This window comes from Haematobia irritans, chromosome 1, assembly GCF_050003625.1.
Source record: "Haematobia irritans isolate KBUSLIRL chromosome 1, ASM5000362v1, whole genome shotgun sequence".
Classification (NCBI taxonomy): domain Eukaryota; kingdom Metazoa; phylum Arthropoda; class Insecta; order Diptera; family Muscidae; genus Haematobia; species Haematobia irritans.
Window position 1 is genome coordinate 40,310,018 of NC_134397.1, and position 24,864 is coordinate 40,334,881.

A 24,864-nucleotide genomic window follows, 5' to 3' on the forward strand; every position below is an offset into this window, starting at 1 on the left:
ACTTTCCTTAATTAATTTTAATACATTCAGTTTAGTTAAAGTAAATTAAAAATTATTTCTATAGAAAATTTCGTAAAAATTTTATTTCTATAGAAAATTTTGTCAAAAATTTATTTCTATAGAAAATTTTGTAAAAATTTTATTTCTATAGAAAATTTTATCAAAATTTTATTTCTATAGAAAATTTTGTCAAAATTTTATTTCTATAAGAAAATTATGTCAAAATTTTATTTCTATAGAAACTTTTGTCAAAATTTTATTTCTATAAAAAAATTTTATCAAAATTTTATTTCTATCAAAAAATTTTGTCAAAATTTTATTTCTATAGAAAATTTTGTCAACATTTTATTTTTATGGAAAATTTTGTCAACATGATACTCCATAGAAAATTTTATTAAAATTTAATAATAACAATTTATTTATTTTTTTTTATTTAATCCATCATTGAAGCAATTTCAATTCAAATTTGATTGGATTTTCTATATACAACATCTTAGCTGTTTTCTTTAATTAATTTAATTTAATATAATACATGTAATAATTTTTGTTTTAATTTAACTTAATTTAATTTAATAAAACAGCAAAAAAAAATATAAAAAAATTTAAGATTTTTAAATTTAATATAAAATATCCAAAATATTTTTTTTATTCAACAAAATTTTTAATCAAAACAGAAGTGAAGCACATCAATTAATTAAATCAATTAAATAACCAACAAATTTCCTAATGACAATAAATATAAATAGCGATAGATTTATTATTTTCATCAAAGAATCAATTATAATTACCTAAAAATTCTCCACGATTGATTAATCGATAATGCAGCTTAATTAAAGTTAGTTAAAAAAAAAAATTATGTAATAGTAAAAATTTATTTTAAAAATACTTAAAATTTTTATTTTTGAATTTAATTTAGTTTTTTTTTATACCCTGCGCCACACTGTGGAACAGGGTATTATAAGTTAGTGCATATGTTTGTAACACCCAGAAGGAGGCGAGATAGACACATGGTGTCTTTGGCAATAATGCTCAGGGTGGGTCCCTGAGTCGATATAACCATGTCCGTCTGTTCGTCCGTCGGTCCGTCTGTCTGTGAACACATTTTTGTGATCAAAGTCTAGGTCGCAATTTAAGTCTAATCGCCTTCAAATTTGGCACATGTTCCTAATTTGGGTCAGAATAGAACCCTATTGATTTTGGAAGAAATCGGTTCAGATTTAGATATAGCTCCCATATATATCTTTCGCCCGATATGCACTAATATGGACCCAGCAGCCAGAGTTTTATACCGATGTGCTTGAAATTTTGTACAAACATAATACTTGGTCGTATAGTCAAGTGTGCAAAATTTGATTGAAATCGGTTCAGATTTAGATATAGCTCCCATATATATCTTTCGCCCGATATAGACTTATATGGCCCCAGAAGCCAGATTTTTCGCCGAATTTGTTTGAAATTTTTCACTAGGAGTACAATTAGTAGCATAGTCAAGTGTGCAAAATTTGATTGAAATCGGTTCAGATTTAGATATAGCTCCCATATATATCTTTCGTCCGATATGAACTAATATGGTCCTACAAACCAGAGTTTTGGCCCAATTAGGTTGAAATTTTGCACAGGGAGTAGATTTAGCATTGTAGCTGTGCGTGCCAAATTTGGTTGAAATCGATTCAGATTTAGAAATAGCTCCCATATATATCTTTTGCCCGATATGCACTTATATGGACCCAGAAGCCAGAGTTTTATCCCGATTAGCTTAAAATTTTGCACAAGGAGTACAATTGGCAGTATAGTCATCTGTGCAAAATTTGATTGAAATCGGTTCAGATTTAGATATAGCTTCCATATATATTTTTCGCCCGATATGGACTTATATGGCCCCAGAAGCCAGAGTTTTGGCCCAATTTGGTTGAAATTTTGCACTAGGAGTACATTTAGTAATATAGTCATGTGTGCCAAATTTGAATTCTCCATGATTGATTAATCGATAATGCAGCTAAATTAAAGTTAGTTTAAAAAAAAATTTATGTAATAATAAAAATTTATTTTAAAAATACTTAAAATTTTTATTTTTGAATTTAATTTAGTTTTTTTATTATAATATAATTATATATATTATAAGTTAGTGCATATGTTTGTAACACCCAGAAGGAGACGAGATAGACACATGGTGTCTTTGGCAATAATACTCAGGGTGGGTCCCTGAGTCGATATAACCATGTCCCTCTGTCCGTCCGTCCGTCTGTCTGTGAACACATTTTTGTGATCAAAGTCTAGGTCGCAATAATGTAGGTCAGATTGAAATCGGTTCAGATTTAGATATAGCTCCCATATATATCTTTCGCCCGATATGGACTTATATGGCCCCAGAAGCCAGATTTTTGGCCGAATTTAGTTGAAATTTTGCACTAGGAGTACAATTAGTAGTATAGTCAAGTGTGCAAAATTTGATTGAAATCGGTTCAGATTTAGATATAGCTCAAATATATATCTTTCGCCCGATATGGACTAATATGGTCCTACAAACCAGAGTTTTGGCCCAATTAGGTTGAAATTTTGCACAGGGAGTAGATTTAGCATTGTAGCTATGCGTGCCAAATTTGGTTGAAATCGATTCAGATTTAGATATAGCTTCCATATATATTTTTCGCCCGATATGGACTTATATGGCCCCAGAAGCCAGAGTTTTGGCCCAATTTGGTTGAAATTTTTCACTAGGAGTAAAATTAGTAATATAGTCATGTGTGCCAAATTTGATTGAAATCGGTTCAGATTTAGATATAGCTCCCATATATATGTTTTTCTGATTTCGACAAAAATGGTCAAAATACCAACATTTTCCTTGTTAAATCGCCACTGCTTAGTCGAAAAGTTGTAAAAATGACTCTAATTTTCCTAAACTTCTAATACATATATATCGAGCGATAAATCATAAATAAACTTTTGCGAAGTTTCCTTAATATTGCTTCAGATTTAAATGTTTCCCATATATTTATACCCTTCACCACTACTGTGGTACAGGGTATAATAAGTTTGTGCATTTGTATGTAACGCCAAGAAGGAAAAGTCTGAGACCCATCGTTTAGTATACCGATCGTCTTAGAATTAAATTCTGAGTCGATTTAGCGATGTCCGTCCGTCTGTCTGTCTGTCTGTCTGACTGTCCGTCTGTCCGTCTGTCTGTCTGTTGATGTATTTTTGTGTGCAAAGTGCAGCTCGCAGTTTTAGTCCGATTGTCCTAAAATTTGGTATAGGGTCCTGTTTCGGCTCAAAGACGATCCCTATTGATTTTGGAATAAATCGGTTCAGATTTAGATATAGCTGCCATATATATTTTTCACCGATCTGGTCATAATTGGCGTGTATATCAACCGATCTTCCTCAAATTTCGTACATCCGAAAATTTTATGAGTCTCGAAAAACTTGCAAAATATCAGCCAACTCGGTTCGGATTTAGATATAGCTCCCATATATAGCTTTCGCCCGATTTACACTCAAATGACCACAGAGGCCAATTTTTTATTCCGATTTAGTTGAAATTTTAAACAGGGAGTATAATTTGCATTGTAGCTATGCGTGCCAAATTTGGTTGAAATCGGTTCAGATTTAGATATAGCTCCCATATATAGCTTTCGCCCGATTTACACTCATATGACCACAGAGGCCAATTTTTAACTCCGATTTAGTTGAAATTTTGCACTGGGAGTAGAATTAGCATTGTAGCTATGCGTGCCAAATTTGGTTGAAATCGGTTCAGATTTAGATATATCTCCCATATATATCTTTCGCCCGATTTACACTCATATGACCACAGAGGCCAATTTTTAACTCCGATTTAGTTGAAATTTTGCACAGGGAGTAGAATTAGCATTGTAGCTATGCGTGCCAAATTTGGTTGAAATCGGTTCAGATTTAGATTTAGCTCCCATATATATGTTTTTCTGATTTCGACAAAAATGGTCAAAATACCAACATTTTTCTTGTAAAATCGCCACTGCTTATTCGCAAAGTTGTAAAAATGACTCTAATTTTCCTAAACTTCTAATACATATATATCGAGCGATAAATCATAAATAAACTTTTGCGAAGTTTCCTCAAAATTGCTTCAGATTTAAATGTTTCCCATATTTTTTTTTACTAACATTGTGTTCCACCCTAGTGCATTAGCCGACTTAAATTTTGAGTCTATAGATTTTGTAGAAGTCTATCAAATTCTGTCCAGATCGAGTGATATTTAAATGTATGTATTTGGGACAAACCTTTATATATAGCCCCCAACACATTTGACGGATGTGATATGGTATCGAAAATTTAGATCTACAAAGTGGTGCAGGGTATAATATAGTCGGCCCCGCCCGACTTTCCTTACTTGTTTTTTAATAATTTTCTTCATTTAATTTAACTCAATTCGATGTAATTAAATTCATAAATATTATACCATAAAAAAAATATAAAATATAATTATTTTTCAGATTTTAAGTCTTATTACTATAGATTGATAAATATGTTTATGAATTAACTCACAATTATCGTAGCTTTTAGTATGATGTTTAATTTTGTTCTTCAATTTCTTATATTTCTCAAACTTTTCGAACTACACTCGTAGTTATCTATTTTTTTGATATTCCGAAAGTCTTTGGCATTTCATATCATAATCTCATTTTTCTTTTAAATATTTTAGTAAACTGTACATCACAAAAGCAAAGTGTAACGTATTGGATTCATAGATATTTCTCGTCTTAAAGAGAATATGAAAGGACAATATTTATGACATCCTTAGCGTTATTTTAAACTGAGTGTCTTGAGTGAATTGCTGTCAAAGAGTTCCTAATAATTATTGATATTGCCCTATATGGTAAGTAGAAAGTAGAATACTGAATAAAATATGTATAAAAAAGCAATCGGTTATAATTTGACATGGCCTTATTAATATATCGCATCCTAATTTAAATCTTTTATATTTTATTTCCTTGGTCCAATTTTAATTACACATTTCTTTGATATAACGAAATCATCTTCACCAGTGTGAATAGTTTTGTTAATACTATATCCAGAGATGGTCTGTCGTAAACTGTAAGGTATTTGACATACATTTACGACGTATTTTACCATACGTCAAAAACGTCGTAAACCTTCGTAAAATACTTAGTTTTTGACAATATACGAATTTCTATTGAATGCTTTTTTAGAACCGTTTATTTCGTACTTTTTTTTTAATTTTTGTATTTATGAATGACTTTTCATTATAAAAAAGAAAATGCTAACCTTCGTAAAATACTTAGTTTTTGTCAAAAATATATTGTTTTGTACAGTACGTTATTAGAACCATTTATGTCTTACTTGATTTGAGAATGATTATTAAAAAAAATAAATATGCGTGGTTGGTATTTTGCCTGCCCACACGTTGTACCTAAATCTGTGCCACAACAATGAAAACGAGTTGCATTCAAATGTTTATGCCAGCGAATCGTGCTAATTTCGTTTTAATAAAAATTTCAAAATATTATTATAAAAAATCTAAAATACTTCAATATGACTTTTTCATGGCTTAGGATACTAAAAATAGTTTTTTTAATCAAATCTAAGGGTCCTGTAGGCGTTTTTGACATTTATTACGTTTTTTACCTTTTATACAGGTATATGACGTTTTCGACGTTTACAACTTTTTGACAGTAGAAAACCCAACAAATTGCTACTTGGACCATCTCTGACTATATCTTACACTCAACTAAAGTTCTCTTGGATCCAAAGATTTTGACATTCCCTTAAGGAATTTTTTTATTAATTCCGAAACCAGGATGCCGCTTCTTTAAAATCAATACATAGTTAGGGAGCTTAAGCTCTATAAAATTAAAATTAAGACACATAACCCAAAGTATGTTTTAGCCTATATTTTTTTTATCGTAAGTTCAAAGATATCAGTTATTTTGAAGATTATTTGTTTAAATTGATTATAGTTTATTATTTAGATTATTTATTTAAATATGCCTCTATGGAATATTATGGTAACAGGTTGAATGATAAGTCCCCGGTCTAACAAAGAAAAACACATTTTTTTTGTCAAAATTCGTTTTTATTATTCAACATAGTTCCCTTCAAGAGCGATATAAAGACCTTCCAATTTTTTGATACCATTTTGGTAGCACTCATTCGGTTTTGCCTCAAAATAGGCCTCAGTTTCGGCGATCACCTCTTCATTGCAGCCAAATTTTTTCCCTGCGAGCATCCTTTTGAGGTCTGAGAACAAGAAAAAGTCGCTGGGGGTCAGATCTGGAGAATACGGTGGGTGGGGAAGCAATTCGGAGCCCAATTCATGAATTTTTTCCATCGTGGGGAAGCAATTCGAAGCCCAATTCATGAATTTTTGCCATCGTTCTCTATGACTTGTGGCACGGTGCGTTGTCTTGGTAGAACAACACTTTTTTCTTCTTCATATGGGGCCGTTTTGCCGCGATTTCGACCTTCAAACGCTCCAATAACGCCATATAATAGTCACTGTTGATGGTTTTTCTCTTCTCAAGATAATCGATAAAAATTATTCCATGCGCATCCCAAAAAACAGAGGCCATTACTTTGCCAGCGGACTTTTGAGTCTTTCTACGCTTCGGAGACGTTTCACCGGTCGCTGTCCACTCAGCCGACTGTCGATTGGACTCAGGAGTGTAGTGATGGAGCCATGTTTCATCCATTGTTACATATCGACGGAAAAACTCGGTTGTATTACGAGTTAACAGCTGCAAACACCGCTCAGAATCATCAACACGTTGTTGTTTTTGGGGGTCGAAGGTCGAAATCGCGGCCATATGAAGAAGAAAAAAGTGTTGTTCCACCAAGACAACGCACCGTGCCACAAGTCATTGAGAACGATGTCAAAAATTCTTGAATTGGTCTTCGAATTGCTTCCCCAACCACCGTATTCTCCAGATCTAGCCCCTAGCGACTTCTTCTTTTTCTCAGACCTCAAAAGGATGCTCGCAGGGAAAAAATTTGGCTGCAATGAAGAGTTGATCGCCGAAACTGAGGCCTATTTTGAGGCAAAACCGAAGGAGTACTACCAAATGGGATCAAAAAATTGGAAGGTCGTTATAATCGTTGTATCGCTCTTGAAGGGAACTATGTTGAATAATAAAAACGAATTTTGTCAAAAAAATGTTGTTTTTCTTTGTTAGACCGGGGACTTATCAGCCAACCTGTTACGAGTATAGGACATGTTTTTCAACACTTTATTTTAAAGACTTTTTTACTTGAAACATAGCATAATTTCTACTGGAAGTCGAGTCTTAATTTGGAAAATAAAGTTGTCGTTAACTTGTTTTTACTTTGATGGCATATGAAGAAAAAAAGCTGAAAAGGCAAACAAATTAAAATTTGCTTCCTAGAAGCAAGTACACAAAACCCAAATTTAAAGGAGAATTGTGTCTTAAAAGTATCCTTAAGGGCACCTTATACGGTCGGATAAACCCTGCGACACAACACGTTGCGGCGACAAATCCGATAGTATAAGGTCGTGTTCGGCTGTCGTGGGGACGTGTTGGCATAAAATCAAAACAACTTTGATTTTTTCTGGTTTGGTGATACAAATCATTGAGTGTAAGGGGATGTTCGACAAACATTATCAAAGACAAATTTATTTTTACATTAAAAACAGGCATTTCTGCAATGAAATTAATGATGGATCGCCAATTCTGGTTGAAAATTAAAGAAATATATATATCTAAACCAGTATTGTGGCAAAAACGTGGAAAAATTCCACTTCCAATCAATGGAAAACCATGCGATGAGTATTTTGAAATTCATCAAGTAATTTGTAATATATTAAATGTGGATTACTTCAGGAATCATTGTTTTGAGACATGTACCAAGATTTTTTGTATTATTTTCTTCCATTTTTTCAGTAATAAATGGTTTCACCCATAAATCTTCATACAACTTCATTGTTTGTTTATGCTTCTTCTTATTTTTTCATGTTGTCATCACATTTCTTCGTGCAGTGTATGGGCAAAACTTGAACGAACACACAACAAATAGACGAACCTCTGTCGGAGTGTTTATCCGACCGTCTAAGGTCCGCTTTACTTGTATTCTCCTCTTCTTTGGCTCGGATTTTTTTTTAAAGTAAAGACAAAATCTTTGGAAGCGGGCATGCTTTTTTTCAGTGTAAAAAGAATTATTTTGCCAAATTTTAAGTTAATTTTTGAACTAAGAATAATTGACTTGTGATCACTGTTGCTACAGTTGGTTGAATTCTACAAAGAATCGTAGATTTTTTACTGTTTAGTAGATTGATAGAATTCTTGATGTTTTGGTAGATTGTGCACTTCAACTAAGAAGTCAATTTTCTATAGAAATACAATTTTGCCAACTTTTCCATAAAAATAAAATTTGGAACATTTTTTTTATGAAAATAAAATTTTGTAAAAATTTTCTATAAAAAAAATTTTACAAAATTCTATTTCAATTCAAACTTCTCATTAAAAAGAACTATTTTGCCAAATTTTAAGTTAGTTTTTTTGGCTAAGAAAACATGGGCAAAGGAAAATTTTGGGATTTGCGATTTTATATATCCCACATGTAAAGCTGTATAGCCTCCTCAAAATGTCTTTAGATAAGCCATGTCTTTGGCTCGAAATCTATACCAAAATCCCTAAGGGAAAATCCAAACATTGGAATTTGGAACATTTTTTTATGAAAATAAAATTTTGTAAAAATTTTCTATAAAAAAACTGTGACAAAATCCTATTTCAATTCAAACTTCTCATTAAAATCCGATTTCAATTCAAACTTCCCATTAAAAAGAACTATTTTGCCAAATTTTAAGTTAGTTTTTTGGCTAAGAAAACATGGGCAAAGGAAAATTTTGGGATTTGCGATTCAGAATGTCGGAAGCTGGGGGATTATATTATATCTGTATTAATTTTATATATCCCACATGTAAAGCTGTATAGCCTCCTAAAAATGTCTTTAGATAAGCCACGTCTTTGGCTCGAAATCGATACCAAAATCTGTAAGGAAAAATCCAAACTTTTCGATTTAAGTAATTTTTATCTTTTTGAGTATAGAAATTCCCTTAATCTTAATATTAAAACACCAGATTTATATTTGCTTTTTTACCATCTTTAAGATGTTGTATGCATGTTCTTCTTTATTATATCAGGTCTCATATAATATTTTTGTTATTTCATTTTTTTTTTGTAAATTTTTTCGTCTTTAATGACATTGCAGAGATTAAACCAAACAAAATATTTTCTTTTTTGTTTTAGTAATACTTATAACAAATACAACACTTTTTAGTCAAATATTTCGTTTATATTATGAGAAAGCTTTCGTTATGTTGCTGCCAATTAAAATTAAAGAGTCTCCGACTTTTAGTTATAAAAAAAATATATATTTAAATATTACCGGTGGTCTACCGAGGTGATGGTGGTCGTGGTGGTGAATTTAGTCAAAGAATTTACGCCTTGGTTTCAGTATCGGTTGTTGCCTGAGAAGTGGCATCACTCGATTTACCATCATCAACACTGCCACAGACACAGCATGGGCATTTCTCTTTCAAAGCAATGCGATATTTAGGATGGCTAATTAAGAGAGAGAGAGAGAGAGTAGAAGAGAAAGATTTAAAATTGATGAGATTTGTTAGGTTTCTGAAACTCACCTGGTGGCATATACAATAGGATTGTAGACAGTGGCCGATTTGGCAAAGCAAGCTCCCCAGATGGTGTTCAATGGGGTCAATCCTTCATATTTGAATAGACCCAAGGTATTGATGACTTGGTAAGGTGTCCAGGCCATGAACCACAAGGAAATGGTAACCAAAGCTACTTTAGCCAATTTGCCTTCAGCAGATTTCTCAGCATCCTCAGAGGAACGTAGAGATTTGACATTCATTTTCTTGGCTTGTTCGCGCATGGCTTTTTCGTGAGCGGATACAGCCTATGTGGGAGAGAGAGAGAGAGAGTGATGTCCCATAAAAACCAAGATCCTTTTTCCCTATCTTCTTTCATATACTTACAGCAATGATGAACCAGTAAGAATAGCAGATCAAGAACAAAGGAATATAATAAACAAAGATGGTGTACAAGATTAAATAGGAGCGTGGATTCCAGTCACGTTCCAAATAATCAATACCGCAAGAGGTCAAATTGCCCTCAGGGATATAGCTGGAAAGGAAATTAAAATCAATTGAATAAATTTTTGTAATTCCAAAAACCCCAATTTCCTCCAACTTACCGACTCCATCCCATAACAGGGGCAAATGTCCAAATACTAGCCATTGCCCATACGAAGATTATTTTAAATATAGCCAATTTAATGGTCATCGGTTGTCCAGCCATACCCTTGACAATGACATTGTAACGATCCAATGCCACCATGCACATGGACCAAATCGAACTGCAACCAAATGCTGAACCCAATCCAGCATAGACGTCACACATCATTGGGCCCCATATCCATGTTTCGAAATATAAATTTGTGCCCATCATTGGTGTATTCAAAACCATCATGCCAAAATCGGAAACAGCCAAATTGATGACCAGCAAATTAGCTGGTGTTCTTAGAGATTTTGTTGTGCCAAAAATATAGATCACAGTACCATTGCCAATCCACGCTAGAATGCCAATAGTAAGCAGATAGGCGGCAAGAATTTTATTCCAAATGGGATCCATGGCAGGAAATTGGCGCCAATAATCTTGGATTAAATGGGCCATATCGGGTGTAACCTAAAACAAAGGCCAGGAAAAAAAAAAACAACCATAAAAACAAATGCTATAAATTGATGAACATGCTACTGGATATTTGCAGCTGCGAGCGATCCATCGAACATTGACATCTTTCTATAGAAATAAAATTTTGACTAAATTTTCTACAGAAATACAATTATTGCAAAAATTTTCTATAGAAATAAAATTTTGGCAAACATTTTCTAAAGAAATAAAATTTTGAAAAAAATTCTATAGGAAATAAAATTTTGACAAAATTTTCTATAGAAATAAAATTGTGACAAAAATTTCTATAGAAATAAAATTTTGACAAAATTTTCTATAGCAAATAAAATTTTGACAAAATTTTCTATAAGAAATAAAATTTTGACAAAATTTTCTATAGAACATTTTTTACAAAATTTATTTCTATAGAAATAAAATTTGAAAAAATTGTTTATAAGAAATAAAATTTTGACAAAATTTTCTATAGGAAATAAAATTTTGATAAAATTTTCTATAGAAATAAAATTTTGGCAAAATTTTCTATAGAAATAAAATGTTGACATTTTCTATAGAAATAAAATTTTGACAAAATTTTCTATAGAAATAAAATTTTGGAAAAATTTTCTATGGAAATAAAATTTCGACAAAATTTAACAACCGAAATAAAATTTTGGAAAAATTTTCTATAGAAATAAAATTTTGACAAAATTTTCTATAGAAATAAAATATTAACATAATTTTCTGTAGAAATAAAATGTTGACAAAATTTTCTATAGAAACAAAATTTTGACAAATTTCTCTATAGAAATAAAATTTTGACAAAATTTTCTATAGAAATAAAATTTTGAAAAAAATTTCTATAAGAACTAAAATTTTGACAAAATTTTCTATAGAAATAAAATGTTGACAAACTTTTCTATAGAAATAAAATTTTGACTAAATTTTCTATAGAAATAAAATTTTGACTAAATTTTCTATAGAAATAAAATTTCGACAAAATTTAACAACCGAAATAAAATTTTGGATAAATTTTCTATAGAAATAAAATTTTAACATTATTTTCTAAAATTTTGACAAAATTTTCTATAGAAATAAAAATGTTTATTTCGTAAAAAAAAAATAAAATTTTATTTCTATAGAAATAAAATTTTAACAAAATTTTCTATAGTATTCAAATCTTAACAAAATTTTCTATAGAAATAAAACAACCATAAAAACAAATGCCATAAATTGATGAACATGCTACTGGATATTTGCATCTGCGAGCCATCCATCGAACATTGACATCTTTCTATATAATTTTGACTAAATTTTCTACAGAAATACAATTTTTGCAAAAATTTTCTATAGAAATAAAATTTTGGCAAAAATTTTCTAAAGAAATAAAATTTTCAAAAAAATTTTTATAGGAAATAAAATTTTGACAAAATTTTCTATAGAAATAAAATTGTGACAAAAATTTCTATAGAAATAAAATTTTGACAAAATTTTCTATAGCAAATAAAATTTTGACAAAATTTTCTATAAGAAATAAAATTTTGACAAAATTTTCTATAGAAAATTTTTTACAAAATTTATTTCTATAGAAATAAAATTTGAAAAAATTGTTTATAAGAAATAAAATTTTGACAAAATTTTCTATAGGAAATAAAATTTTCTATAGAAATAAAATTTTGGCAAAATTTTCTATAGAAATAAAATGTTGACATTTTCTATAGAAATAAAATTTTGACAAAATTTTCTATAGAAATAAAATTTTGGAAAAATTTTCTATGGAAATAAAATTTCGACAAAATTTAACAACCGAAATAAAATTTTGGAAAAATTTTCTATAGAAATAAAATTTTGACAAAATTTTCTATAGAAATAAAATATTAACATAATTTTCTGTAGAAATAAAATGTTGACAAAATTTTCTATAGAAACAAAATTTTGACAAATTTCTCTATAGAAATAAAATTTTGACAAAATTTTCTATAGAAATAAAATTTTGAAAAAAATTTCTATAAGAACTAAAATTTTGACAAAATTTTCTATAGAAATAAAATGTTGACAAACTTTTCTATAGAAATAAAATTTTGACTAAATTTTCTATAGAAATAAAATGTTGACTAAATTTTCTATAGAAATAAAATTTCGACAAAATTTAACAACCGAAATAAAATTTTGGATAAATTTTCTATAGAAATAAAATTTTAACATAATTTTCTAAAATTTTGACAAAATTTTCTATAGAAATAAAAATGTTTATTTCGTAAAAAAAAAAATAAAATTTTATTTCTATAGAAATAAAATTTTAACAAAATTTTCTATAGTATTCAAATTTTAACAAAATTTTCTATAGAAATAAAATTTTGACAAAATTTTCTATAGTGATAAAATTTTTTATAATGTATTTTTTTTTATGGAATGCCCTGCTGCTGATTTTTAGATTCCTTGTTTTGGTCCTATAGCCTAATCCCCAAGATCCTTCAATGCTAATGTGTCTCGCTCAATGTATACCCACCTTATCCGTCACGGATCCATTCATAAGGGCAGCAAAATGGGGGCCAAAAGAAGTGGCGGAGGGATCTGCGAATCTGTAGAAGAAAAAAATAAAACAAATTTTAATTAAAATGTATAAACTAAAGAATTATTTTTTTGTTATGTTTAAAACAATATGTAAAAATTTATTCGTACTTTTCCATTTTGTTTGATTTTTTGCAAAAAAACTATTTATTTTCTTTTTATTTAATTTAAACAATTTTTGGGCCTGCGATCGTTTTGGCTTTGTTGTTGCATTAATTTACATGTAGTGCAAAAGTTAGCAAATTATCGTTGAATAAAATCTCATAACTTTTGTGGTTTACAGTAAATTAATGACATCTACTGTGGCACTATGCCGAGTTTTTTTTTAACGATTTTTTTTTTTTGTTACTTCAAAAAATATTCGCGTCTTGTACTCTCGTTCAAAGATGTAGTCGACGAGACTATTGCTATCTGCGGACCTATTCTGAGGTGTTCGAATATTTTATAGGTTTTTGCTATGGTACGACAAACAAATATCTGAAGAACTTTGTGAAAATTAAATTAGGCCATTTTTTGACGTTTTTGTATTTATGCATAAAATTCATCCTATTTTCCTCTTTGTGGGGGCTATGGTTAAAGACAAGGTTAAAATCACTTTGTGCATATTTGAAACCATGAGTGTTGAAATTTTACCATAAATATGTAATAACAAAAATAAAGATATTAGAGTGGCTACTATTTCATTTATTAAATAGTGAGGGCGCTACCAAAAATATTCTGCTTCAAAATATCAATAAGCCAACTTTGATTGGTAAGATCGGTTAATAAATAAGGGCTTTATGACCAAATGTGGAAAAAATCGGGCGATAAATATATATGGAAGCTATAGCTAAATCTGAAACGATTTCGATGATTTTTTGCACATTTAGTAAGTGCTATAGAAAATTAGATTTGGCCAACTTAGAGTAAGATCGGTTCATAAATAAGTGACTTATGACAAAATTTGGGAAAATCGGACGATACATATATATATATATGGGAGCTATAGCTAAATCTGAAACGATTTCTATGAAATTTTGGCGTGCTTAAAGGGTGGTAAATTAGATTATGTTGTGGCAAATTTGACGCTGATTGGTTAGTAAATGAGCGCAATCTGACCCAATTGGTCGAAATAGGGCGATACATATATGTGGGAGCTATATCTAAATTTGATCCGATTTTTTCCAAATTCAATAGCGCTCGTCGCTGTGTCAAAAAAAAAAAACGCCACATACCAAATTTCATCAAAATCGGTTAATAATTGCGATGTGATTCCTGCGAACAAAAAATACATAGACAGACGAACAGACGGACGGACACCAAGGGCTAGATTGACACAGGAAGTGATTTTGAGATGATCGTTATATATTTTATGGGTTCTAAAATCAATATTTCTGGTAGGCACATTTTTTGGCAGATTAAATTTATTATACCCTGACCACTAGTGGTCAAATATATATTAAAGAATTTTTTTCATTGGCTCAAATTGACTCAATAATGACACATTTCATTAACATAACGAAGTTTTTTTTTCTACCGGGGAACACTCCAAAACAAACAAATTTTGCTCTTCAAGTCTATTTTGTTTACCCACTTTAATATTCTTCCATTACACATAGTTTTCCTTCCAATAAACTTTGTAATTATAAGCGCCTTATTATTAACCAAAACGTACATATGACACAAGGGAAATAATGGGATTTTTATTCTATTTCTATAAGAAGATTTTCCTATGTAAATTGGCACATGTAACAGCTATTGGGGAAACTATTTAGCATCTGGGAAGAAATATGGGTCATTTAAGAAAATATTCGCTTAAACGAAAAGCTAAAAATACCTTCTTCCTGCGGGGCTTTTATAAAACAATAAAAATCTATGGAATTTTTGTATGATTTTTTTTATATATTTTGTTATTTTAAAAAATAAAAATAAAAAAAAACTTTTTCAATTCAATTTAAATTTTCTGTGTATGTGCTTCTTGGGGTTAAAAATTGCACAAAATGCCTTGATGTTCTCATACCTTTGCCTTTGCATGGGGGGTATTAACATGGCGTATGCTTCCAGGTACCAGTGTAAAACATAATGAAATATAGGAAGATATTAACGCTGTTAAGATATTGAAACCCTTATGCATATACGAGGTAGGTTAGGTTAGGTTAGGTTAAGGTGGCAGCCCGATTAAGACTCAGGCTCACTTAGACTATTCAGCCCATTGTGATAAAAATACCTATTACATATCGACACTCCTAGTTTTAACCGCTGAACCTTCTTGATTATTTTTCTTTGTTGAACCAACCAGATTGTTCCAAAAACATTAGGAGACTGCTTAAGTTAACGTTTTCCAGATCCGCCAGTAATCTGAAGCTATATGCTCCTAAAAGTTGTTTGCGCTTTACACAAAATGCAGGACACTCACACAAGAGGTGTTTAGTTGATTTCTTTTCCTCCGCATCATGACAGTTCATACAATAGTCATTATACTTCGCGCCAATAGTTTTTGTAAAATCGCCTATCAGGCAGCGACCCGTTATAGCAGATATCAGGAGTGATATCTGACGTCTCGAGAACACTAGCATATCTAGTGTGCGGTTTAAGTTTAAATGGGGCCATATTTGCTTGGTGTCGTTACAACCCTTGCAATTCTCCCATCGAACATTTGCCATCATAACAGCCTTCTCACACAGCATGAGCTTGCAGGTAGCCAGGGGCATACCAACAGATTCTAGTTCCCCTGGAATATATAAGGTAGCCGCTAGCCTTGCCAACTCATCCGCTTCGCAGTTCCCCGCAGTACACTGGTAGAAAAACGTTTCGTACTATTAACGAACGGGCTTCGTTGATTATTTTTCGTTATTATTACGAAATTGTTCGTTATAAGAACGAAAGTGATCGTTAATACAACGAAATCAATAGTTAAAAGACAATTTTGTGTTTTGGTTTTTCGTTATATTAATGAAACACGTTTCGTTAATATTACGAATATTAACTTTGTAATTTTTTCAAGAATTACAATAAAATTTTTTCCAAGATGGAATTATTATAGTCATTTGCACATAGCGAGTAACTTCTGGAAACCTTTAGCCCTTAAAATAATCGTTTTATATACTCCGAAACTGGAATTGAAAATTTCATTTATAAAACGAAAGCGATCGTTAATATAATGATATGGATCGTTAAAAAATAAATTTTAAATTGTTATATTTCGTCATATTAATGAAATATGTTCATTAATAATACGAATGGGAGTTTCGAGTATTTCTGCCTCTCCTTACTCTCTCTCTCTAAAACGTCTCTCCATACTCTCTCTAATACGTCTGTAGCGTCTATGTAATTTGTACATACACATGTAAGCATGGCAATAAGCACATGTTTGCGTGTGCGTCTTGAAAAACAAACGGTAAAAAGATCAACTTGTCTGATGGGCAAACATTAACAACATTTACGTTCTTTTCGCTGAAGAGTGCACAGGCTCATTACAGTTTCGTTGTGAATAATAAACATAAATGGGTGAGGTGTGTTAAATTGGTGTTTTTTGTATATTCGCAAGAAATTTAGTGTACATTTTTAATCTTTAGTGAAAATGCCCCGGAGAAGTGAACTTTCAGACGAAGAAGGCGGAACAATTAGCGTAATTAACCTTGTTTGCAGAAAAATTGGATAAATGGACACGGCGATACGACTATCATTTTTTGATCTTAAATATAAGAGGCTTTTTTTCTTAAGTGAAAGTCAGAATATATGATTATTAAATTACTTAATTTATCAGTAAATATTATTTCCTACTGTATATAAATTATATTTCAGAGATCTTAACAAAAAAAAAAATCACTACCAATGACTACACTCAAATGCACTAATTGGTTGGGTTTCATTAATAGAACGTTTGTGTTCATTTATACAACGTTCGCCTTTCATTAATACAATGAAAAAACTGGGTTCATACAATGAATGATTTTCATGCATACAACGTATAAGCTACATTCATACAACGAATAATATTCGTTAATACAACGAAAAGGCTACGTAATAGAAACGTAATTATTCGTTAATACTACGAAATGTATTCCATAAAGGGTTTCTTAAATATAACGTAAAATTACGTTGTTATAACGAAATGTTACGTTGGCTGACTTTTAATGAAGAATTTCGTTAATACAACGTAGAAATTCATCGTATTAACGAAACTTTTTCTACCAGTGTATGTTCCTATGGCCAGGCACCCATATTAGGTGAATATAGTACTGTTCAGCCATCTCATTGAGAGATTTGCGGCAGTCGATGGCCCTTTTCGAGTTGAGGAACACAAAGTCCAAGGATTTTATTGCAGGTTGACTGTCTGAGTATATATTAATGCCCACATTTTTTGGAACATTACTTCTCAGCCAATTTGCCAACTCTCTTATTGCTAATATTTCAGCCTGAAAAACACTACAGTGATTAGGTAATCTTTTCGCTATTCGAATTTCCAGATCATTAGAATATACTCTGAAACCCAATTGTCCATCCAATTTGGAGCCATCAGTATAGAAATCTATATATCTTTTATTCCCCGGGGTCTGTGTACACCACGCCTCACTGTTGGGAATTAGAGTCTCAAACTTTTTGTCGAAAAGTAGACTCGCCAAAGTGTAATCCACTACGTTAGGCACATCTGGCATTATTTTGAGGACCGAACTGTGGCCGTACATTTTTTCCGACCACAGCGATAGCTCGCGCAACCGCACAGCCGTTGTTGCAGCTGAGTGTTTGGCCAAAATGTCTAAAGGCAATAGATGCAGCATGACATTAAGGGAATTTGTTCCTGTCTTGCTGAATGCGCTTGAGATACACAAACACACGATACGCTGAACTTTGTATACGAGGTAAACTTCAAGCTAGGAGGATTTTTGTGCGGGTAAGGGTAGGAATATGATTTATGCATCTGACAGTGTGTCCACGGACTCCATTACAATTGGCTACTGGGTGAAAACCCATACCTCTTTCCTCGGGGTATGATTACCACCTCGGAATCGCCTTCGCATTACTTCGAGGTGGGCCCCAAGTGATCCGTGACCATCTCCTTCTACACAAAAAAATCTGATTCAATCACGAAATTTATTGATCCAATTAATTTAATTCAAATGTCTTTGCTTTTCGTATGTCTCCCAACTTTCGACAATTGGCATGCATTACACAGTTTTGACCAAGATGAAATGTCAGCTTTCATTGATTGCCACACAAAGCGTAATCAGCTTAAGAGTGGCTTTTGGTCCCCGATACGACATAACATATTGTGGACAATTTTGAAAACCTCAAATCTGAAGTTTTTTTTGTAATAAATGGACGAATAACAGGTTGGCTGATAAGTCCCCGGTCTAACAAAAAAAAAAACACATTTTTTTTGTCAAAATTCGTTTTTATTATTCAACATAGTTCCCTTCAAGAGCGATACAACGATTATAACGATCTTCCAATTTTTTGATACCATTTTGGTAGTACTCCTTCGGTTTTGCCTCAAAATAGGTCTCATTTTCGGCAATCACCTCTTCATTGCAGCCAATTTTTTTCCCTGCGAGCATCCTTTTGAGGTCTGGAGTTTACGGTGGGTGGGGAAGCAATTCGAAGCCCAATTCATGAGTATTTGCCATCGTTCTCAATGACTTGTGGCACGGTGCGTTGTCTTGGTGGAACAACACTTTTTATACCCACCACCATAGAACGGTGACGGGGGTATAATAAGTTTGTCATTCCATTTGTAACACATCGAAATATCGATTTCCGACTATATAAAGTATATATATTCTTGATCAGGGAGAAATTCTAAGACGATATAACGATGTCCGTCTGTCTGTCTGTTGTAATCACGCTACAGTCTTCAATAATGAAGCAATCGTGCTGAAAATTTGCACAAACTCGTCTTTTGTCTGCATGCAGGTCAAGTTCGAAGATGGGCTATATCGGTCCAGGTTTTGATATAGTCCCCATATAAACCGACCTCCCGATTTGGGGTCTTGGGCTTATAGAAATCGTAGTTTTTATCCAATTTGCCTGAAATTTGAAATCTAGAGGTATTTTATGACCATAAAGAGGTGTGCCAAAAATGGTGAGTATCGGTCCATGTTTTGGTATAGCACCCATATAGACCGATCTCCCGATTTTACTTCTTGGGCTTATAGAAACCGCAGTTTTTATTCAATTTACCTGAAATTGGAAATCTAGAGGTATTGTAGGACCACAAATACGTGTGCCAAAAATTGTGAGTATCGGTCCATGTTTTGGTATGGTCCCCATATAAAACGACCTCCCGATTTGGGGTCTTGGGCTTATAGAAACCGTAGCTTTTATCCAATTTGTCTGAAATCGGAAATCTAGAGGTATTTTAGGACCATAAAGAGCTGTGCCGAAAATGGTGAGTATCGGTTCATATTTTGATATAGCCCCCATATAGACCGATTTCCCGATTTTACTTCTTGGGCTTCTAGAATCCGAAGTTTTTATCCTATTTGCCTGAAATTGGAAATCTAGAGGTATTTTCGGGTCATAAAGAGGTGTGCCGAAAACGGTTAGTATCGGTCCATATTTTAGTATAGCCCCCATAAGAACGATCTCCCGATTTAACTCCTTGGGTTTCTAGAAACCATAGTTTTTATGTGATTTGCCTGAAATTGTAAATATTCTGGTATTTTAGGCTCACAAAAACGTGTATCGGATTAAGTTTTTATCGGTCCATTTGGTAATGCCTCCATATAGACCGACTTCACTTCTTGAGGGTGTAGAAGGCGCACAGATCATGAAAATTGCTTGAAACTCAATGTAAAATGTCCAGATTTTACTTCTACAGATTTAAGATTTCAAATCAAGACGTTATTTTATAATTTTCTTGCACACTTACAAGAGATGTTAATGATTCCTCTAAAACTCAAACAAAAATGGTTCCTATAAATCCAGAATCTGATATAGTCCTCATAGGTGAAATCTTTAAATTTATCTTCGGGAAGTGTCCTCAAGCCCTCCTGAAATTTCAAAGGAAACCCCAATATTTGGTTCATGGTGGTGGGTATTTAAGATTCGGCCCGTCCCACAGTGGGGTTTTTGATGTCAAAAGTGGGAATTAATTCGAAGTAGCTTTCCCTGTTTATAGTTTTAACTTTTTTCGGCCAAATTCACTAAAAGACATAAAACCAATCAAATTTTAAATATTTTTTAGTCCACATTTTATTTGTTTTCCATTAGTTAATTTGCAACAAAAAAAAAAGAGAATGAAAATCTGCTTTTTGATCTGATTCTTAACAATTATTATCATCATCGTCAGAAAATTACTATATGTATCATTATCATCAACACTGGCATTTTGATCACCATCAAGATTTGACTCAAATATCAACATTTGAATTGCTTCCATAGTCAAATTGTGGGGTTTCTTCTCTTTTAATTTCTCATTTCTGATATAACTGGATCCGAAGTATGTTAATTAACAGTCTTTTAAATATCTCTTCATTTGACTTTTTCATAGAACATTTTCGCAAAAAATGCTCTCTAAAATTTTTAAAATCTTTGTTTCTAGCTTCTTGCGCTTCTTCCGACAACTGTCCAATTGGAAGTAAAGCGTGGTTAATTATTTCTGCTCCAAGTAATAAATATTTGTGAACAGTTGGGGACATATAGTACCAGGGGTTGAAAAATGTATTTCCATTTAATTTCGAAATGTGCAAAAAAGTGCAGACAACTTTTTCATCTATGCTTTCAAAAGAGTTTATTGTTTTAGAAAAAATAAACTTTTTTACTTAATTTGGCTTTATTCACAACTATTTGTCGACATATTTCTCGAAATCCTCTAATTTAAAGACTTACGAGCGAAACTAAATTTCATATAATAACACAAGTCAAATATAAAAATAAAAAACACAAAAATAATCTTATTAACCTGAGGATGAAGGTTCCATTATTATTTTTTTAATTATCGCTTTAGAAAACACTCAAAACTAATTTTTAAGACACCAATAATTTACATTTATATCGCACGCAAGGAAAATGTAAAATAACTCCAACTTCAAACACATATAGTCACACAACGGTACTTGTCAAAGACACGCTAGTGATGTGGAATTTTGTGTACTTTTACCGACTATAAAAAATTTTTCGGTTCTCCTAAATTTAATTTTTCAATTAATTCCCATTTTTGGTATCAAAAACCCCAATGTGCGTCCGAACTTACTGCTGTATATACTTGTTCTTCTTCATATGGGGCCGCGATTTCGACCTTCAAACGCTCCAATAACGCCATATAATAGTCACTGTTGATGTTTTTTCCCTTCTCAAATCGATAAAAATTATTCCATGCGCATCCCAAAAAACAGAGGCGATTACTTTGCCAGCGGACTTTTGAGTCTTTCCACGCTTCGGAGACGGTTCACCGATCGCTGTCCACTCAGGCGATTGTCGATTGGGCTCAGGAGTGTAGTGATGGAGCCATGTTTCATCCATTGTCACATATCGACGGAAAAACTCGGGGTGTATTACGAGTTAACAGCTGCAAACACCGTTCAGAATCATCAACACGTTGTTATTTTTGGTCAAATGTGAACTCGCACGGCACCCATTTTGCACAGAGCTTCCGCATATCCAAATATTGATGAATGATATGACCAACACGTTCCTTTGATATCTTCAAGGCCTCTGCTATCTCGATCAACTTCATTTTACGGTCATTCAAAATCATTTTGTGGATTTTTTTATGTTTTCGTCGGTAACCACCTTTTTCGGGCATCCACTGCGTTTACCGTCCTCCGTGCTCATTTCACCACGCTTGAATTTTGCATACCAATCAATTATTGTTGATTTCCCTGGGGCAGAGTCCGGAAACTCATTACTAAGCCAAGTTTTTGCTTCCACCGTATTTTTTTTCTTCAGTATTTTATCAAAACACGAAATTCCTTTTTTTCCATTTTTTTCACAATAACAAAAGTTGCTTCACAAAAGACGCTCTATCTCACAAACTAATTGACTTACAGACGTCAAATTTTGACACGAATCATTTGAAGGTTGGTACTATATAAAAATAATATGCATTTAATACACGCAAAGAAAAAAACGTTTGGAAAACGTGTACCGAAAACGTTTTTCTTTTGTTAGAGTTTTTTGAATTGCTTCGAAAATTTTAAACTTTTATCACCAAAAAAATTCGTTTGTTACAAAATTTTTATTTTTTTCAATAAAAAAAGTTATTTTTGAAACAACAACACAGTCCATTTCGTTTATATCAAACACTGTTCTTTTCCGACTTTAGGTCTTTAATAAGACACAGTTTACAGTTCAAAATTTAATATACTACAATGTAATGTTGAACATTTTTTCGGAATCTTCCGAACATATCTGGAATATATGTAAAAAAAAAAAAAAACTTTGGTCGAAGCGGGGATCGAACCCACGACCCTTGGCATGCAAGTCGGACGTAGCAACCACTGCTCCACTGTGCCAAACTAAATGTTTGTTTATGTTAAATAAACTTTGTTTATTCGGTTCGTGGGCGCCGCAAGCTATGCTATATAAATATAACTTATATGGATATTTATCTATTGATGACAATAACAGGTACATAGCTCAGTGGTTAGTGTGTTGGTTTACAAAGTGCATGGTCCGTGCTTCGATTCTCCGTCCAGGCGAAAGGTAAAAAAATTTTAAAAATTTATAAAATCGTATAATTTCTTCTACATTGTTGATATTACAGAAAAAGGTGCTAAGAACTAAAAAACTTCGTGGAAGTGAGAATGATGTGAGGGAAAATGCAATTAGCCAGAAAAAAAAATTTTTTGAGTTAGTCTTTATGAAATAGTTTTTACATCCTGGAAAAGAATAAAAGTTTATCACAAAAAGTATATACTTTTCTTCCAAATGCACTTCCTTTCAATGAAAAGCAAATGAGAAACGAACTTTGTTTGTCTAAAATTTCGTTTGGGAGGAAAGAATTATTTTTTGCGTGTACTAGCGACGCCATCTATGTGTCAGACCGGGGACTTATCAGCCAACCTGTTAAACCGATCCCCAGATTTGAACTCCGGAGCCACTTGGAGGAGCAAACCCAAGTAATTCGATTCTGGTTAACAGTCTTTAGTATAAGTTTCTACGCAATCCATGGTGGAGGGTACATAAGATTCGGCCTGGCCGAACTTACGGCGGTATATACTTGTTATTTATCTTATTTTATTTTAATTATTATTTATATATTTGATATTCATATTCATGTATACATATTTTCTGAATTTGTCCAAACAACAAATTGTTTGTCCTATGCCAATATATTATGTTTCACCCTAAGCATATGTTTATTAAGGTCCTAAATAGTTAATTCCTTTTCTTCTTCTTTATCTGTTCATAAATTTTTAATGCTCTCCGCTATTTTATTAATTTTTCACTAATTTAATTTAATTTTCTCACTTGCCGAAACTTCCCAAATTACCCTCGTAAAAGTTTTTGAACTTGAGATACAACCTTCAGTTTATTAGCTATTGCATCTTATACGGATTCGTATTTTATTTTAGATTGTTTCTTTTGTATTTCAGTAAACAGTGACATTTCAAAACAACCAGGTTAGGACAAATTTTTTATCACAATGGACTGAATAGTCTAAGTGAGCCTGAAACTTAATCGGGTTGTCACTTTAACCTAACCTAACCTTTAGGACAAATTTCAATTTTTATCGTTCGTATACCAAGAAGGATTTTAGGTTCGGAAGTTGATTGCTACTATGAATATCCTGCCAGATGTACACTGAAAAATTATGTGAGGTATGTATACAACTAATATAGAGTCTGTATTACCATCTCAGCAAAAAACAAGTATATACGGCCGTAAGTTCGGCCAGGCCGAATCTTATGTACCCTCCACCATGGATTGCGTAGGAACTTCTACTAAAGGCTGTCATCCACAATCGAATTACTTGGGTTGCGATAACACTTGCCGATGGCAAGGTATCGTAAAACTTTTTAACACTGTCTTCTAAATTGTACGTTAGCCCATACGGAGTATATATTAAACAAAAAAAGGCCGATTAAATACGTATATAATCTAGTTTGACAAAATTTTCTATAGAAATAAAATTTTGACAAAATTTTCTATAGAAATGAAACCTTGACAAAATTTTCAATAGAAATAAAATTTTGACAAAATTTTCTATAGAAATAAAATGTTGACAAAATTTTCTATGGAAGTAAAATGTTGACAAAATTTTCTATAGCAATACAATTTTGACAAAAATGTCTATAGAAATAAAATGTTGACAAAATTTTGTATAGAAATGAAATTTTGACAAAATTTTGTATAGAAATAAAATGTTGACAAAATTTTCTACAGAAATAAATTTTTTACAAAATTTTCTATAGAAATAAAATTTTGACAAACATTTCTATAGAAATAAACTTTTGACAAAACTTTCTATAGAAATGAAATTTTAACAAAACTTTCTATAGTAATAAAATTTGACAAAATTTTCTATGGAAATAAAGTTTTGGTAGATTACAAAATTTTCTATAGAAATAAAATTTTGACAAAATTTTCTATAGAAATAAAATTTTGACAAAATTTTCTATGGAAATAAAATTTTGACAAACATTTGTATAGAAATAAACTTTTGACAAAA

At 31.8% G+C, this 24,864-nt stretch overlaps 1 protein-coding gene and 2 long non-coding RNA genes across 4 annotated transcripts in view; 2 read left to right on the forward strand and 1 right to left on the reverse strand.

Moving 5' to 3' along the window:
- Positions 1-24,864, forward strand: part of LOC142220679 (uncharacterized) — a 116,538-nt gene that overhangs the window by 57,955 nt on the left and 33,719 nt on the right. For both annotated transcript variants that reach the window (XR_012717907.1, XR_012717906.1), the window contains exons 2-3: positions 4,682-4,855; positions 23,789-24,013. This is a non-coding gene — a long non-coding RNA (uncharacterized LOC142220679). The remainder of the gene's footprint in view (positions 1-4,681; positions 4,856-23,788; positions 24,014-24,864) is intronic.
- Positions 9,093-13,695, reverse strand: LOC142220674 (opsin Rh1-like). The gene is made up of 6 exons (XM_075289938.1): positions 13,383-13,695; positions 13,210-13,282; positions 10,228-10,718; positions 10,010-10,157; positions 9,653-9,930; positions 9,093-9,575 (listed from the first exon to the last, which is right to left on the reverse strand). The coding sequence occupies exons 1-6, from the start codon at positions 13,388-13,390 to the stop codon at positions 9,452-9,454; spliced, it is 1,122 nt and encodes a 373-aa protein (XP_075146053.1). The 5' UTR covers positions 13,391-13,695; the 3' UTR covers positions 9,093-9,451.
- LOC142219852 (uncharacterized) lies at positions 16,683-17,008 on the forward strand. The gene is made up of 2 exons (XR_012717811.1): positions 16,683-16,762; positions 16,826-17,008. It is a non-coding gene; the product is annotated as an uncharacterized LOC142219852 (long non-coding RNA).